The sequence below is a fragment of the Carassius carassius genome, chromosome 40 (assembly GCF_963082965.1).
Source record: "Carassius carassius chromosome 40, fCarCar2.1, whole genome shotgun sequence".
Lineage (NCBI taxonomy): Eukaryota > Metazoa > Chordata > Actinopteri > Cypriniformes > Cyprinidae > Carassius > Carassius carassius.
The window spans coordinates 28,324,994-28,343,266 of NC_081794.1; the positions used below are offsets into that span (position 1 = coordinate 28,324,994).

Sequence of the window (18,273 nt, forward strand, 5' to 3'; positions counted from 1 at the left end):
CTAGGACAGTGGTTCCCAAGCCTCCACTCACGAGCTGATGAGTGGAATCAGGTGTTAGATGAGGGAGACATACACAAGGACAGGTCTGGGAAGCACTGGCCTATAAGATATTGTGAGTTTTTACCAGGGAGTTTTAAATATGCTTCCTGAAATGTATTTTTATTTAGCTATTTCTTTACTAGGATGACTGCTTGTATTTAGTTTTAGTTACTATTGAGTAATCCAAAAGCTGCTACTTTTAGTCTGTAGCCATGCAGTCATATTTCACAGCTAATAAAAATATGTTTTAAGAACGTTTTGCATTAAGTTATCATTAAAAACGTAAATTTTTTTTGTAAATGTTTCTTTTTTTTCCCCTTGTTATACAGTCGTGGCCAAAAGTTTTGAGAATTACATAAATATTGGAAATTGGAAAAGTTGCTGCTAATTTGTTATAATAGCAATTTGCATATAGGCTACTCCAGAATGTTATGAAGAGTGATCAGATGAATTGCATAGTCCTTCTTTGCCATGAAAATGAACTTAATCCCAAAAAAACCTTTCCACTGCATTTCATTGCTGTCATTAAAGGACCTGATGAGATCATTTCAGTAATCGTCTTGTTAACTCAGGTGAGAATGTTGACGAGCACAAGGCTGGAGATCATTATGTCAGGCTGATTGGGTTAGAATGGCAGACTTGACATGTTAAAAGGAGGGTGATGCTTGAAATCATTGTTCTTCCATTGTTAACCATGGTGACCTGCAAAGAAACGCGTGCAGCCATCATTGCGTTGCATAAAAATGGCTTCACAGGCAAGGATATTGTGGCTACTAAGATTGCACCTAAATCAACAATTTATAGGATCATCAAGAACTTCAAGGAAAGAGGTTCAATTCTTGTAAAGAAGGCTTCAGGGCGTCCAAGAAGGTCCAGCAAGCGCCAGGATGGTCTCCTAAAGAGGATTGAGCTGCGGGATCGGAGTGCCACCAGTGCAGAGCTTGCTCAGGAATGGCAGACGGCAGGTGTGAGCGCATCTGCACCCACAGTGAGGCCAAGACTTCTGGAAGATGGCCTGGTGTCAAGAAGGGCAGCAAAGAAGCCACTTCTCTCCAAAAAAAACATCAGGGACAGATTGATCTTCTGCAGAAAGTATAGTGAATGGACTGCTGAGGACTGGGGCAAAGTCATATTCTCCGATGAAGCCCCTTTCCGATTGTTTGGGGCATCTGGAAAAAGGCTTGTCCGGAGAAGAAAAGGTGAGCGCTACCATCAGTCCTGTGTCATGCCAACAGTAAAGCATCCTGACACCATTCATGTGTGGGGTTGCTTCTCATCCAAGGGAGTGGGCTCACTCACAATTCTGCCCAAAAACACAGCCATGAATAAAGAATGGTACCAAAACACCCCCCAACAGCAACTTCTTCCAACAATACAACAACAGTTTGGTGAAGAACAATGCATTTTCCAGCACGATGGAGCACTGTGCCATAAGGCAAAAGTGATAACGAAGTGGCTCGGGGACCAGAATGTTGAAATTTTGGCTCCATGGCCTGGAAACTCCCCAGATCTTAATCCCATTGAGAACTTGTGGTCAATCCTCAAGAGGCGGGTGGACAAACAAAAACCCACTAATTCTGACAAACTCCAAGAAGTGATTATGAAAGAATGGGTTGCTATCAGTCAGGATTTGGCCCAGAAGTTGATTGAGAACATGCCCAGTCGAATTGCAGAGATCCTGAAAAACCCAGACAGCAAGCAGTTTTGGCCCAGATCCGGCCCACATCTTGCCCACATGAAATACATGCAGGCCGGATGTGGCCAGATCTGGGCCAAAACTGCTTGCTGTTTGGGAAGAAGGGCCAACACTGCAAATACTGACTCTTTGCATAAATGTCATGTAATTGTCGATAAAAGCCTTTGAAACGTATGAAGTGCTTGTAATTATTTTTCAGTATATCACAGAAACAACTGACACAAAGATCTAAAAGCAGTTTAGCAGCAAACTTTTTGAAAACTAATATTTATGTAATTCTCAAAACTTTTGGCCACAACTGTACAGTCGTTAAAGTAACATTCAATTTTATAATTGTGCAAACATTACGGCAATGTTACATTTGAATGTTTTCTGAACGTTCTGTAACGTTAGACAAACTTCTAAATGAAACGTTTAGGGAAAAACTGGTATGTTTCTGTGCTCACTTTTTGAGAACATTGTTACTCCCAGATTTTTTTTTAAACTAATGTACTATTATCATTAATGGAAGAATGTTTGTTTGTAACGTTGAGAGATCTTTGCCTGTTAGCTGGATTAAATCAGCTTTCTAAATAGTGACAACTCTTACAAACAAACAAAAAAAGCTGAAATCTATATGGTTACGTTTTTTAAGAATGCCAGACTTTTGAATGTATTATGGAGAACTTTATTGCATTTGGTTTTAATGAGTGCAAAATCTGGTTTGTGTGGCAGATCTATATCATATAAAACAACAGAGAAAAGCCTCCTCACATGACTAATAATGACCATGACATTGAATTTGAAAGAAGGTGGCGGTTGTTCAACATGAACAAGTTTGCATGAAAACGACAGCCACTCCTCTTCTCTGACGTCTGTGTCATGTGACTCAGATCTGTCACGGCATCTCCCACACTCAGATAAACATGTACAGAAATAAAAGAGTCGTATGGGTTTGGCTTGAGTTTTCTTGTGTGAACAGCAGTGGAAAAACTGGTCACGTTAACGTCAGGTGCGTCCTGCACTTCCAGATAAGGGAAGGAAACTCCTTTTCTTGGAATTTCCCAGGCTTGCCCTGAGCTTTACAAAAACATCACACAAACCATAATAAACCACAGATTTCATTTTAGAACTCTTTTAATTCTTATAATATGAAACAATATTCCTGTTAATACGTAATGTAAATATGAAACAAGCTGTTTAGGGAAAGCAAAAAACACTCACGTATCACACACACACACACACACACACACACACACACAGACAAAACGAGTGTCACGTTTCACAAACTGTTTTAATTAAACAGATGTAATAGACTGACATGAACACCAGAGGGCAGAATCTGCATCCGATCACATTGAGTCAGATTTAATCAAATTAAGTCACAAAATGTGTTCCATAAGTCTGACACAAACAATAGAACACCATGGGATTCATTTATTTAGAAAAAGACTTGCAGCTCTACTCTAATAAAGTGTAGTCAATTTGTGACTGATATTAAAATAATGTAATGCAACGCAATATATTATGATTATTACGAGCATATATTAACCACGGTAGCCTATATTTTTTGTAAGGATGCCAGACATCTGGATGTAAAACTTTATTGTAATAAGTTTTAACTGAGTACAAAAACTGGTTTGTGTGTCTGATTTATATTTTATAAAAAAGAGAGACACTTCCCTTGTTCATTTTAAATATACATTTACTTTGTATTAAAATAATTTATTATAAATATGTTATTTACTCTAATATGTCTTGCGTTACACGCTTTATCCATAAACAATAGCGTAGAAAAGTTGAATTGTTACAACAACAAAAAAAATCATTTCAGTAAATCACGAATGGAAGGGTTTTGAATGATATCCGTGACGTAAAAAAAAGTCTCAGCTCATGAATATTAAGTATAGAATCCTCGAAACGGGGAAGTGCGTGTTTTTGAATGTTAATTACATTATGATGACGTTTCATGGTAACCTTCCAATGGCGACGCCGCAGCTTATGAATATACATGAGCCAACCCTCGAGCACAGCAGGGCTTTCTCCTCTAACTTTCCTCATCAGAGATCTGCACGAACTGTACAGAGCCAGAGCCTGCTGACACACATCGACAAACACCATCTTTTTATTCTGAGCTGGACTGATTCATAAGGAAGATGAGTCTGGAACTTTTCAACTGGGTTCATCTGTCGCTGCAGGAGTCTGAGAGAAACGCTGAGCCTGACGGGAACTACAGCATCAAGCCAAAGGAGGATCTGCACTCAGACTTCAGCTCCAGCATCATCAGCAGCTTCACTCACGAGCGCACGGAGGTGATGACGTCACCACAGCATCTATCTATCCAGACAGGAGTTAAACTTACCTAGAATTAGATGAAAACCACTCAGTAACGTCAGTATATTTGTAAAAGTAATTTATATCTATGCACATATTGTAAAATCATGGGTTAGGCCTACATACTGTAACTATAATCTGTGTGTGTGTGTGTCTTATACATATTACAGTTTTTCTCAGTCGCTTTGGTGGATTTCTCGAATCATCCATAATATTTGCAAAGAAGTATGTGCATTTCTCCAAACAATTCATACAAACAGCACCACACAATGCATTTCCTGAAAAAGCTTTAGTTCATCTCTCAAAAGTAATTATTTATGTCAATGAATATATCAGTGCCATCAGAATGTAAAGTCCTCACATTCACAGTGTAAATGCTTAGTCTTGTTGTCAGTATAACTCTGTTAGCATTATTAGATTGCAACCGTTTTGGATGGCAGTTACTGTATTGAAACGCACTTCTTCCGTACGTACACATTTACACACTGTATGTGGAGGATTGATTGAAAGAGACTGGATGAGATTCATAGTACACTGTCATTGTGATATAGAAAAGACAAATAAATATGGGTACAAAGATGAAAATAGAAACTTAGGCCAACACAGGAAACCCACCTCAGCCAATGAAAGCCATGATTGACAGCATGGTCCACAACAGTGGCCCTTATTTCATCTGATATGTGCTTATGTCCTTGGCCTCTTCTGCCATTTCCTCTGTTTTGTCTTTGCACCCTTCCACCAAGCATCCTTACTCCTCTCAGCTGATCATTTCCTGGATGTTCATCCTTTGTCAGACTCTCTTGTGTTGTCCTCTGTCTATATGCTTTCCAATTGAAGGTTCATGAGATGCACCTATTTCAGAGAACTGGTTTATAATTGGTTGATCTACATTCTCTTCATTAGTGAAAGTCAAAATTCACCTCCACGATTCATGGAGAATTTACAAACGGTCTGATAGAAATGTGTAGAAAATATGCTTGACAGTTTATGACAACGAGATCAACCATTTGGCATTTAATGACTTACACGATGAACTAAAGACTAGATGTTTTGAGGGGTAAGACTATTGCAAAGAGAACTATAAAATACATTTTTAGCAACATGACATTAGCAACTGATAATGTTGGGAACCGCTGATAAATGTACATAATAATTTGCATGAAGGTACCAAAGCAATCGCAACTAATATCCCTGATGCATGTGAGAATTAACATGCACATAATGTTGCATATAATGCAAATATACTTTTAAATGTTTGTCATTGCATATCGCATGCTATTAATTTAGTTTTTAGCATGCAGTATATACTGCTCAATATATTATTATTATATTATATATTTATTTCATTCCGAACAGCGTGGACACTCTCATGAGATAGAATGAGGAAAAGGGTTCAGAGAATCATGTGGCAAAGTCTGTCTTCCTGAGGAAAACGGAAAATTCTCTCTCACACGGATCATCTGCAGAAAGGAAATCAGACCACAGAAAACAATTATAAACTATCAAAAACAGAAGTGTGCTCACACGGAATCACTGGCAGTTTAAAGGAAGATTTTTGTGACCGATTTTTATTATCAACAAACAACTGTCTGATACTGAGAGTAATATTTATAAAGTTGTATGCTCTTATTTTTATACATAACATACAGTGACTTTACAGCAATCGGACACATACTTAAGAAAATGTACATACTAAGGGCATGTTTCTTGAAATAAAATAAACAGTTACTGAAATAACATAAAATATAAAAAAACAAACTTATTTTACTTAAAGCTAACTAGTTTCCAGACAAATTTCTCATTGTTGTTTAGTTTAACTTGAAGTATGAAAATAACCAAAATTGATACAATATTAAGATTAAAGTGAAAAAAAATAAAATATAAAAATAAAATAATTATAACATAAAAAAGGTGTATTTGTTGGTCAGTTCATGCAAACCCATTATATTTCATGATATATGACACTACTTATTATATTCTTAAAAATCTTATTCAGAATATAAACAAAAACTAAAATATTAAATAAATGATACAAAAATAACTCTGATTCAAGTTATACTTTGTATCAGTTCATGCATACCCTGGAAATCAAACCCATGACATTGTAACCACATATTATATTTCATATATATTTTAAATATGGTAATGCTTTTTATAATACATTGAATATTTCATAAAGGTTTAATGCATTTCGTTTTCTTTTCAGACTCTGTGTAGCCACTTATATACAGGCTCGTCTCCCTACAGCTCATTAAACAACATCGTCAAGGGCCTGAGTTTACTGACGGACAGCTTTTCTGACCTCTCTCTGACCTCTGAACCCAGAAAGCCCTGCAAGAAGCCTCCACCCAACTATCTGTGCCACCTGTGCTTCAATAAAGGCCACTACATCAAAGACTGTCCGCAGGTAAACACTCACTACCTGTCAATCATAATGCACGCATATTCTTTGTATTAGACAGCAACTACTCTGGTAACTGAATAGAAACACCCTAACAACCATCTACTGTAATTACCATCCAGAATACAATATATACAATATTAATATCAATAAAGAGTCACTATAACAGAGTCCTCAGACCTGCAGCTCTGATCTTCCACCGTCTGTGTTCAGATGAGATCTAAAGATATTTATGACACAAAACATCTCTGTATATGGGTGTGTTCACCTCACACATCTCTGCTTCAGGAGAAGGCGGGAGTTTTTTGTTTTTGTTTTGCTTGACCACCTGTCAGTGTCCGTCTCACTGAAACCCAACACTGAATCACAGCTGGTCACGTCTGGCCGAGCTGCCACAAAAATACCTGAAGAATACAAGACAACTCCTTATGACAGTACTGCACAGTGCTTTGTCTGCTTTAATATTTAAACGTAATAAAATGGTGTGGTGTGCATACAATACAATCAAGATCGAGCACATACATTTTCAGAAATCATGACTGTACTTTGCAATGCAATGCAATGCAATAAACTAAACTAAACGAACCCTAACTAAACTAAACTAAACTAAACTGAAATTAAATGAAGTAAAAAGCATTCAATTAAACTTGATTTAATGCAATGTGATATATGTTATGGCTTGCTGGACAAATATTAAGGAAAGAGTAAAACAAAATTTCCTAACATCCAAAAACACCATCCATGTTTTTTTGTTTTGTTTTTGTTTTTTACCAGACGGTCTGTTTTCATCTCTGATTCGGATAGTTTGAGGTTTAAATCATCAGTTGTAGTTGTCCCCAATTTTACTTTTCAAGAGTTGGTTTTGGACCCTGAATATAAAACTGGCACAAATCTGCTCCTTGTTAAAGTAACGAGTCACTAAACTCTACTGACCTGTCACGGTGTGTTATATTTTAGCAGTAATCCTATTAACCAGTATCTTCTTGTGCTGAAGACATCTGTTGTTACTGCAGGTAGTCGTGAAACTGATCCCCAAATTCAATTAGAAACGTCACACAAGTACATGAACGTCTAGCTACACAAGCTCAGTTATAATACAAAATCATAATACTTTCTTACTTTCAAAGGTAAAGCAGCAGATTGAACGGTTTACTGAGCAAGCTAGAAATTAAAAAAATAGTATCTAACGTTAAACTTGAGGCAAGAATGAATGTTAAGGGTGTTCAATGGGAAATGCATCTGTGTTCGTTTACGTGTGTGAGATATGTTTCTGGCAGTTTGAAGGATGAAGCTTAACTGATCTCATAAAAGCATCTGAAAAGCCGTTGAACTTCTGGGTGTAACCAAATCTAGAGACCAGAATATGAGACTTTTAAGTGGGTTCTGTTGACTTGAGCTAGTAAGCAACCACCTAGCAACATACTAGCAAACTGAACATTTTCTGAAAATGTGCTCATCCTCAGGTCTATCCAAGTTTAGGATGAGTTTGTTTCTTCATCAGGTTTGGAGAAATGTAGCATTGCATCAGTGTCTCATCAACGGATGCTCTGCAGTGAATGGGTGCCGTCAGAATGAGAGTCTGATAAAAACATCACAATAATCCACAGCACTCCAGTCCATCAGTGAACATCTGGAGATGCATCTGCAATGCAACTGTATAAACAGCAATGTTTAAGAGCATATAAATATAATGTGTATTAAATCTAACTCCAAATATAATGCATGCACTCACACTTTGGCGTTCTTGTAAGGTTGGTTTATTTCCATCAGTGAGGTGCGTAGATTTAATTTATTGCATGTAGAGAAAGTGTTGGTTGTGAAAAAACAGGATTTTGGAGATATTAAAGGTTTAAAACTGTTATTGAAGAACACTGCCAGACAAATTGATCTCACAATAACTGTAAATTCATTAAACGTGTTTAAAATTCTTTACCTGGAGGAATAATAATATTTCTCCTTCATTGTTAAAGCAACGTAATGGAGTTCAGTGTAATGTTTTACTATAGGCAGGTATCATTTCTGTTAAAAATTCCTCAGGAGAAAGATTTCTTATAAAGTTTAAAAGTTTGTAGTTTTATTTTTTATGTTTACAAAAGAAGACTCACAGAGGATGCATTTAATTAATCAAAAATACAATAAAAACAGTAATATTGTGAAAAAGTATTCTAATGTAAATCAGCTGTTTTCTGTGTGAATCTGTGTTAAAGTGTAATTTATTTCTGTGATGCTCCGCTGTATTTTCAGCATCATTCCTCCAGTCTTCAGAGTCACATGATCTTCAGAAATCATGATAATATGATGATTTACTGCTCGAGAAACATTTCTGATTATTATCAATGTTAAAAACAGTCGTGCTGCACAATATTTTTCTAGAAACTGTGATGCATTTATTTCTTAAGAATTATTTGATGAAAAGACAGCTCAAAATAACAGCATTTATTTGAAATAGAGATCTTTTGTAACATTATAAATGTCTTGATGAATAAAAGTATAAAAATCCTTCTTTACTAAGTGCACTTTCTCTGAATTACAAGTCGTTGTGAGTGTAGCTCAGTAAAGTTCAACTCTCTCGTGTCAAACAGCATGTTCGTGTTCCTCGGCGTCTTTAACGAGAGGCGTGGACTGGATTTGATGGGGTTTGAAAAGGGCTGTTGGGAAATCTTAAACTCACACTTAAACATATGGCTCTGAATTACAGGCACTGTGTCAGATTTTCATCAGGAGCCACTCCCAGAGTGCACTGCAACACATTTAAGATGTATTATGGGACATTTTAAGCTCATGCAGTGTGTGCCACACCTACAGTACTGTACTTATAAAAACATAGTATCAGTTCTAAAAGTTGCTTAAGAGAATAAGTGTTTGCTCATGCAAAACATAAGTATTTGCCATATGATTGTGCTGAGTGGTTTTTAAACATTTGCAATCTGTGAGGGTTGTTTGATTAATATATTTTGTTGTTGATGTCACAGACAGTTCATCCAATTAAAATCAAAGGGAATTAGATGCTAAATCATCTGTCACTTGGTAGAAGATTGTCAAATTAGACAGATGCACGCACAGGTCATGTGATATGAACCTTTACGACTGGAACGGTGGAAATTACAATTAAAACCATAAAATGCATTTTTGTTGACTGAAACTAAAACTTATATATTTTATTTTTACCTCATAAAAAAGAATGGAATAAGTAATAAAAGAATATAAAGAAGTGAATATAAAAATACAACTAAATATAAAAACAAGTAATACATTAAATAATGCAAATAAAATTAATTTAAGAAAACTATATGGACATTTATAAAATCTAGTAATCTTCATCCTCTCAGTGAATGTTTCATGATCTTCTGTTATGATTCAACACATCGATCTGTCCGGTTTACACACTCTGTCCTTTAATCTGAGTTCAGCCAATGAAAACAGGCTTCGGCTGAAGGGTGTGTGTGTGTGTGTGTGTTTGACTCACATTTCCAGCTGCAGCTGGATTCAATGATGATGACAATGACGTCTCCACCGAAGTATTCATCATATAGAGCGGGGTTACAGGGGCCCCTCAGCGGCCCCGAGGGACACAGAGAATAAACTCTGAGAGCCCATGATCTGTACTGTAAAAAAGCTATTTGATTCAATGCTATTTGATGCATCTTGAATTTTAGCTTCTCTCAGCTGCTGCCTTACATAAAGTCTTTAGTAAAACACTTTGTTTGCAACTTTTTTTCTTGCAATCTCAAGTTTATATTTCGGAATTCTGTCTTTTTTTCTTCAGAAATCTTAGTTTATATCTTGCCATTCTGACTTTTTTGTTTCTACCACGGTATAAAAAATTAGCCGTATGTGTCAAAGAATGCATTTAAAAAATTAAGTATCAAAATAAACCTAAAATGTAAAAAAGCTAGACAATAAAAACAAAGTATTAAAATGACACTAAAACTTAAGTTAAAACTAAAGTTGAACTGAAAAAATAAATTATGACAAAAATGATATCCAAAATAAATAATAAATTGCACTGCATTGCTGTCATATATAGTTAATTCCACAATCACCCGTTCACAACTGGTTGTTTAAGAAAAGGTGTTTCTGAAGAGTTGTTGTGAAGCAGATGTGAAGGATGTGTCTGATTAAAGCAGAGCAATGCCAGAAATCATAATCATACCCACACAGGCCCGAACCCATCCAATACCAAGGGGCACATCAGAGCTCTGGACAACACCAGGTCAGGAACAATTAAAATCATGAATGATTTAAGAATTCTCAGTGATCCTGAGCCAAATGCAGACACACTCATCCTGAACAAACACCCCTAATAACCGCTGAAAAGACAGCTAATAATTAACTATTATTATTTCCTCATTGTCATTTGGATGTTCCCAAAACCTTCAAACTGGCTGTTATTAAGCCTCTCATCAAAAAACTACAACTTGACCCCAAAGAACTAGTTAATTATAGACCAATCTCGAATCTCCCTTTTCTGTCCAAGATACTAGAAAAGGTGGTATCCTCACAATTATATTCCTTCTTAGAGAAAAATGGTATATGTGAGGATTTCCAGTCAGGCTTTAGACCGTAACATAGTACTGAGACTGCTCTCCTTAGAGTTACAAATGATCTGCTCTTATCATCTGATCGTGGGTGTATCTCTCTATTAGTTTTATTGGATCTTAGTGCTCCGTTCGACACTATTGACCACAGCTTTTTTACATAGACTAGAACACTTTGTTGGCATCAGTGGAAGTGCATTAGCATGGTTTAAATCGTACTTATATGACCGCCATCAATTCGTAGCAGTGAATGAAGATGTATCATATTGATCACAAGTGCAGTATGGAGTACCTCAAGGCTCAGTACTAGGGCCGCTACTTTTTCAGTTGCGCGGTACTAAATTTTTGTGGAAACTGTTATGATTTGCATTTTTTTTATATATATGGTTATGAGAACAGAACAGGAATAACATGATCAGCCATCTGCATATGAAATGCATTAATATCTATGAAATATCTCTGATGCTGTATAAGCTATATGGTTTCAAAATAATTCTTACAATAGGATGCTGTTATGAAAACTTTGATAGCACTTTTTTTCTGCTTTCGCATATTGTGTGATTTTATGTCACATCACTCAAGTGCCTGTTCATCACAAAGATATTTTTGTATTTGGGTAAATATATGAACTATAATAGTGACAGGAATAGAGATCAGAACATCAACAGTAAAAAAAAATCGTTATAATATCTCATATTTAGTGGCCTCAAAAGCTATCTGAAAAAATAACACTGTCTGGTCTGAATTGATAAAACAATCAAAAGTCAAAAAAAAATTTTTTTAGTGTTTTTAAATATCTCTCAACTTTGCATGTGTGTTTTGTTCACTTAACATTTTACATTTTTAAATGCAAACCCAATTTGTAAGTTTGTAACTATGAAATATTTCTGCTTGTATGGCATATGACCGCCATCAACTCGTAGCAGTGAGTGAAGAGGTATCATATCGATCACAAGTGCAGTCTGGAGTACCTCAAGGCTCAGTACTAGGACCGTTACTTCTTCAGTTGCGCTGCACTATATTTTTGTGGAAACTGTGATGAATTAAATTTTTCAGGATTCACAGATTAATAGAAAGATCAAAAGAACAGTCTTTTCCATCATAAGAAATGTTATTACTGTCACTTTTAATCAATTTAATGCATCTTATCACCGATGCATCACCGAATTAAAGTATTATTTAAAAAAAAAGAATAAATCTTGTCTTTTGAATATTAGTATGATTTTTTGCATTTAACAGTGGTTTTCTGGGCAGGCTCGTCCTAAAGGAGAGGGTCTGACGCCGTATCAGGGGAAGAAGAGGTGTTTTGGTGAGTACAAGTGTCCCAAGTGCAAGAGGAAGTGGATGAGTGGAAACTCTTGGGCGAACATGGGTCAGGAGTGCATCAAGTGCCACATCAATGTCTATCCTCACAAACAGGTGAAGAGATACTGGAGGAAAACACTCAATATCTCAACATCCTTACGCACACTCCCATTTTAGTCTCACTGATATACTGTTATTGTTTGTGTTAGTATTTCAAATGAGATTTAACTTTTAGTTTTTTGACTTTAATGTATTACTAATACTGTTTAGTGTAATTTATTTAGTTTGAAGTTCAAAAATAGTTTTGGTTCTATTTTTAATGAATTATAACAACCCTGGCTTGAAAAGAAAAAGATACTTTAGCAAAATCACATGAGATTTAACAATTAAATAATAACTGGCAAATGATTGAAAGTGTAAATCTAACCAAACGTTTCTGCTTAAAACAAGAAAACAAACAAACAATTGATCAGTTGTGCAACTGAATGTTTCTTGCTTTAAGGATGCTTTACTGGGAAACAAGACAACGTCGCTGATTTCTGAGCTTTGTTTTTGCCTCATCCGTATAAACCCAAGCACATCTGCTGATGACTCGGGAACCCTGAGGGCCTCTGAGTGAATGTTTGGATGGTTTCTGCTCGCTTTCTTGAAGCATCTGTACAAAACGAGCTGCAGAAGAACATCTAAACTGACTGGAAAGCATCTGTTAGCTATTAACTCCAGAGCCAGTTCCTCACTTGTAGATGTAACAGTGTTGTTTTGGCTCAAGATAAAGCTACTTATGAAGTTCTGAAGCTGGTAGAAAACACCTGATGAAGCTCTCTTCAATGCTTTGGACTTCTCTTTTTCCTTTAGTGTCCACCACATGTTCTTCTGTATTGTCATTTTTTCTTTTGCCCTGATAAACCCTTTCTTGTGATTGTCAGCGTCCTCTGGAGAAACCCGACGGTTTGGACGTATCGGACCAGAGCAAAGAACATCCTCAGCATCTGTGTGAGAAGTGTAAGGTGCTCGGATCCTACTGCCGTCGCATCCAGTGACCTCTGACCCCCGTCACGCCAGCTGATTCCTCACTGATTGAATATGAGTTTGCAGGTTGATAACCACAGAAAATGACTTTTTGAATAATGCATTTGAGGTTGTTAACGTAAACGGCGCACCACAAACAAATATTATCTCAATTATTTTGAAATTGTTCTCTGTGGTAATTATCATTAAGTCACAACTCACTGCTGATGTCTTCTGAAACCTTTAAATATAGAAATTAAATTTAAACTGACCCTAATTTTAACACCTTTTAATACACCATTCAGATTTGCTTAATGGTGCAAGTACTAATATTTGATATCAGGCAATAATTTATCGGCAGGACTTCATTCCTGTTCTTCAGAACCTGTAAATACTGGAGATTTAATGATATTCAAAGATCGGATGTTAATCATTACGTTAGAGATCGACACAGAATTCACTAATAGTCAGATTTCCCTCCAAAACGATGTCACTTCCTGTAGGGTGATGTCATGAAGGAAGTGGAATTTGTTGTGAAGCTGAAGTGATTTTGGAAAAGACTTACAGGATGGAAAGTAAAGTGATGATGACTTAAAATAATGTTGTTTTTAAAACATTTTGATAAGAAAAAAATGAAGAAAATTTCAAAACTTAAAAAAAAAATGTATTTAATATTCACCCCATATTAACGTCATTTAGAAATTGTGCTCAGTGAAAACTGTTATGATTTGCAATTTTTTTTCATATATGATGGTTATGAGAGCAGAACAGGAATAACCCGATCAGCCTTCTGCATATGAAATGCATTAATATCTATGAAATATCTCCGATTCTTAATTTGATGCTGTATAAGCTATATGTTTTCAAAATAATTCTTACAATAGGATGCCGTTATGAAAACTTTGATAGCTCTTGTTTTGTACGTTTTGCATATTGTGTGGTTTTATGTTGCTTCACTCAAGTGTCTGTTCATCACAAAGATGTTTATGTATTTGGGTAAATATAGGAACAATAATAGTGACAGCAATAGAGATCAGAACATAACAGTATTAATACTGTAGCTTTACTTATTTGATGTGATTCTTGTTTATTCGGAATTAAATCTGTGCCTGTATTTTTGAAAAATGCTTTATAATATCTCATATTCAGTGGCCTCAAAAGCAATCTGAAAAAATAACACTGGTCTGAATGGATAAAACAATCAAATTACAAAAAACTTTTTTGGTGTTTTTAAATATCTGTGCATGTGTGTTTTGTTCACTTATTTTCAATGTTTAAATGCAAACCCAATTTGTTAGTTTGTGACTCAGACTGTGAAATATTTCTGCTCATTAATAACCTATGAAGCAGAAACGTGCCTTATACGCTCTCATCAATCTGTTAATACAAATAAAGCACTAAAACATCACGTCTTATTGCTCTCGGCTTTATTAATCAAAGTCAGGTGATGAACACTGGTGATAGCACACTGGCTATAATTCATGCATGAAAACCAAAGATCTGGTCAGACGTGATGTGGCGTTCTCAGTCCAGATTAAACAAGGTTATTACCTGAGAATGATGTTAAAAACACATTTCTTCACAGTGGATGTTACTGTAAAGGAATATTGCGTGTACAAACGATCATTAAGACAATATTCACTCATCCTCTTCTCATTCCAAACCAATGGATTGTGTTTTTTTCACTTGGAATACATAAGATTAATTTTTTAGCACAAAGACATTTCATAGTGACCGCAGCTTTAAAATTGCATGACTTTTGAAAACTGAATGTAATGCACTTGTGCTTTTCTGCTGTTTTTTGGTCACTATGAATTGTTGGTATTTGGGAAAGAACGTCTTTAGGAGTACACCATGGAAATTTCTGAACATCACACAGCTTTGCAGTAAATAAAGAGTATTCCTTAAACCCAAAAGTGTCTATGTTTCACATTGTGGAGCTCGAGGCTCTTCTGAATGCATCTGCAGCAGGACAATAGAAACGACACGGACTCTACTCGAGTACGCCGCAGTCGCTGATGCTGATTCTCTTAGCGGTTCTTCCCGAGCGAGAGCCGAGCGCCTCCACCTTCCTCACCACATCCATCCCGTCTTTAACGCTGCCGAACACCACGTGCCGCCCGTCCAGCCTGGAAAACACACACACTCGCTCATTCATATTCACAGCAAATGAAAGCGGATTCATGAAGAAGGTTTCCGTACCACTCTGTTTTAGCGGTGCATATGAAGAACTGCGATCCGTTGGTGTTGGGTCCGGCGTTAGCCATCGACAGGATACCTGAGACACACAAGAACACGTCAGGAGGAGCTCATCTGTGTTTAAACGGCTGATGCTGATTTGAATGCGCATCTGTAAGTCACTTAAGATAAAAGCATCTGCTAAATGACTAAATGTTAATTATTACATATACAATATTGACATCACAAAAAAGATCTTTATACGTATTTTTTTATTATAAAAATTAAAGCAAATAAATAAACAAATGCTTTAAAACAGTAGTATGTAAAACTAAGTGTAATTTGTATTTGTATTGTTTAAATAGAATTAATGTATATTATTATTTTAAGATCAAAATTTTTGTTTGAAAATATATTAATATATACACATTCAGTTTTAGTCATTTTGTTGCGCTTTGTCATTTTTATTAGCTTTTTTATATATATTTCCATTTAGCTTTATTTTAAATTTCGGTTTAAGTTTTAGTCATTTTGTTGTGCTTCTAACATTTTTAAATGTATTTCTATTTTGCTTTATTTTTATTTATTTTTGTATTTAATTTTAACATTAATGTAACTTGCTTTTATTTTTATACTTTTCAGTTTTTTTTATCATTTTGATGTGCTTTTGTCATTTTTATTATTTAAAATAATATTTATATTTAGCTTTATTTTAATTTCAGTTTTAATATGAATGTAACTTGCTTTTATTTTTTATATTTTTCTGTTTATTTTTTTATTTAAAGTTTTAGTAATTTTGTTGTCCTTTTGGCATTTTTAGTATCATCTTTTAAATATTTATATTCAGCACCTGTAAATTAAATTATTATACATTTATTTTATTCGATAGGGTTCCAGTTTTGCCAATTTTAGAACTTTTCAGTTAGTTGCCAAACCAACATATATATATATATATATATATATATATATATATGAGTTTTATTTTAGCCTCATTTCAATAAATAAAAGCACTTGCTCTTATAGCGCCCTCTAGAGGCGTCCACATGTTCCTACAGAAAGCCTGAATGATCTTTGTACAGTGAACTCAACTCACTGACATTCACCAGGAACACATGAAGACATTCATAGACTACAGAACGAAGCTGACAGCATCTGATGAAGCAAGCAAACACATGTCAGGGTGTTTTACCTGGTCCGGTGTGTTTCAGTCTGAAGTTCTCATCTGGAAACCTCGGACCGTAGATGGACTTTCCTCCAGTTCCATTGTGATTCGTAAAGTCTCCTCCCTGTGAGAAACACAGGTAGTGTAAAGAAACGCAAACATGTTTGTTTCACTGAATCACAAATGCAAACACATTAGAGGCTTAAAATCTGGAGTATGAAACAATTAGTCATTAGATGTGCAGGATTAACGGGGTTCTGCTGTAAAGAGCGTTTCATTCACATGAATGATCATTAAAGGGATTTTGTAACACGAACTGGTTACATTTGCTCAGTATTCACCATTTCAAAGCACATTTGAGCTTGTTTGCAATTCAAAAAAGTACAAATATAAAGTCTATCAATTATGCCAAAATATGCATGTTGTAGATCTGTGGGGAAAATAAGCATTTAAGTGGTAGCACATGCTGTAATTGTTTGAAATGTCATATTTAATATCACGTTAAGCATAACACCGAACATGCAGGTGAGTAGCTGTCTGGGTTTAAACTAAATGAGCATTATTCATCTGTGTTTCTGTGAAACAGCTTTAATGGAAAGCCAAGCCTCATGCAGGCGTGTGAGATCTTGATCTGATCTCGTCACCTGACACATGAACTGTGGGATCACTCGGTGGAAGATCGAGCCTTTGTATCCGAATCCGTGTTCACCGGTGCACAGAGCTCGGAAGTTCTCTAGAAAACACACAGAAGATCACATAAAACACCTGTGGCTGAAAAATACTTTCATTTTTATTAATAAAGCACATTCAGAACAACTCAAGGTTGACCCAGTGTCCTCTACAACACACACATACTCCAGCAGAACACAAAAAAACAATACAATGTACTGAATATTAAATGTCTTCGACTTTACCTGCTGTTTTGGGCACAACATCCGCATTCAACTGGAGTTCAGAAAGAGAATTAAAGCTCATGAATTAGAATCACTTTTAAAAATAAATAAATACGAAATAAATACGCATAGAAACTGCTGTAACATTAACTTGAACATCTAAATATATATATATATATATATATATATATATATATTAGAAACGTTGATTTACGCAATAAAGTATTATAAAGTAAAGTATTTTGGATCATTATTAACAGGTCGAAATATTCTACCATGGCGAAGGCTGAGCTTATGAATATTAATTAGGTCAAGGTGCCGTTACTTTATAAACCTTGTGGAGCGTACAGCCACGCATTCTAATTCATATTCATAAAACCTCCTCGTATTCGTTGATTCGCCAACTGTCTACCGTCCAGCGTTCTTTCAGCCAATCAGAGAAACTAACTCGGTGGACGTCGCGGTGCGTCATTAATATTCATGAGCCGAGCCTTCCTCATAGTAGAGTTCGTAACTTCTCTCGCACTCACTTCGAAGGTGACTCTACCGAGAGGTTCGTTATCCGCCGCGATGTCGAAGAACACCACCGGGTTGTTGTTGGCTTGACCTCCGGTGGCGTACATGCGCGCCGCGGTGAACGCCAGCGAACACAGTTTAACCCTGTTACTGATGAATAACATTCTGACTGCGGTCTGCGACTCCGCGCTGTTACACACAGGAAGAGCTGAAGCGGAAGCGCG

General features: G+C 35.9%; 2 protein-coding genes across 3 annotated transcripts; one reads left to right on the top strand and one right to left on the bottom strand.

Annotated features, from left to right (window-relative positions):
• The first annotated feature begins 3,801 nt into the window (after positions 1 to 3,801).
• Positions 3,802 to 13,927, top strand: LOC132121823 (zinc finger CCHC domain-containing protein 24-like). 2 transcript variants are annotated; one of them, XM_059531578.1, is made up of 4 exons: positions 3,802 to 4,026; positions 6,255 to 6,455; positions 12,242 to 12,406; positions 13,219 to 13,927. In XM_059531578.1, exons 1-4 carry the CDS (start codon positions 3,871 to 3,873, stop codon positions 13,330 to 13,332), a joined length of 636 nt encoding a protein of 211 aa, XP_059387561.1. In that variant the 5' UTR covers positions 3,802 to 3,870; the 3' UTR covers positions 13,333 to 13,927. The 2 variants fall into 2 exon arrangements, with proteins under 2 accessions (XP_059387561.1, XP_059387562.1); XM_059531579.1 differs by having other exon boundaries at positions 12,242 to 12,296.
• Positions 13,928 to 15,204: 1,277 nt separating this feature from the next.
• On the bottom strand, positions 15,205 to 18,273 carry ppifb (peptidylprolyl isomerase Fb). Its single transcript, XM_059532881.1, has 6 exons — positions 18,064 to 18,273; positions 17,555 to 17,585; positions 17,285 to 17,373; positions 16,668 to 16,764; positions 15,503 to 15,578; positions 15,205 to 15,429 (listed from the first exon to the last, which is right to left on the bottom strand). The coding sequence occupies exons 1-6, from the start codon at positions 18,211 to 18,213 to the stop codon at positions 15,294 to 15,296; spliced, it is 579 nt and encodes a 192-aa protein (XP_059388864.1). The 5' UTR covers positions 18,214 to 18,273; the 3' UTR covers positions 15,205 to 15,293.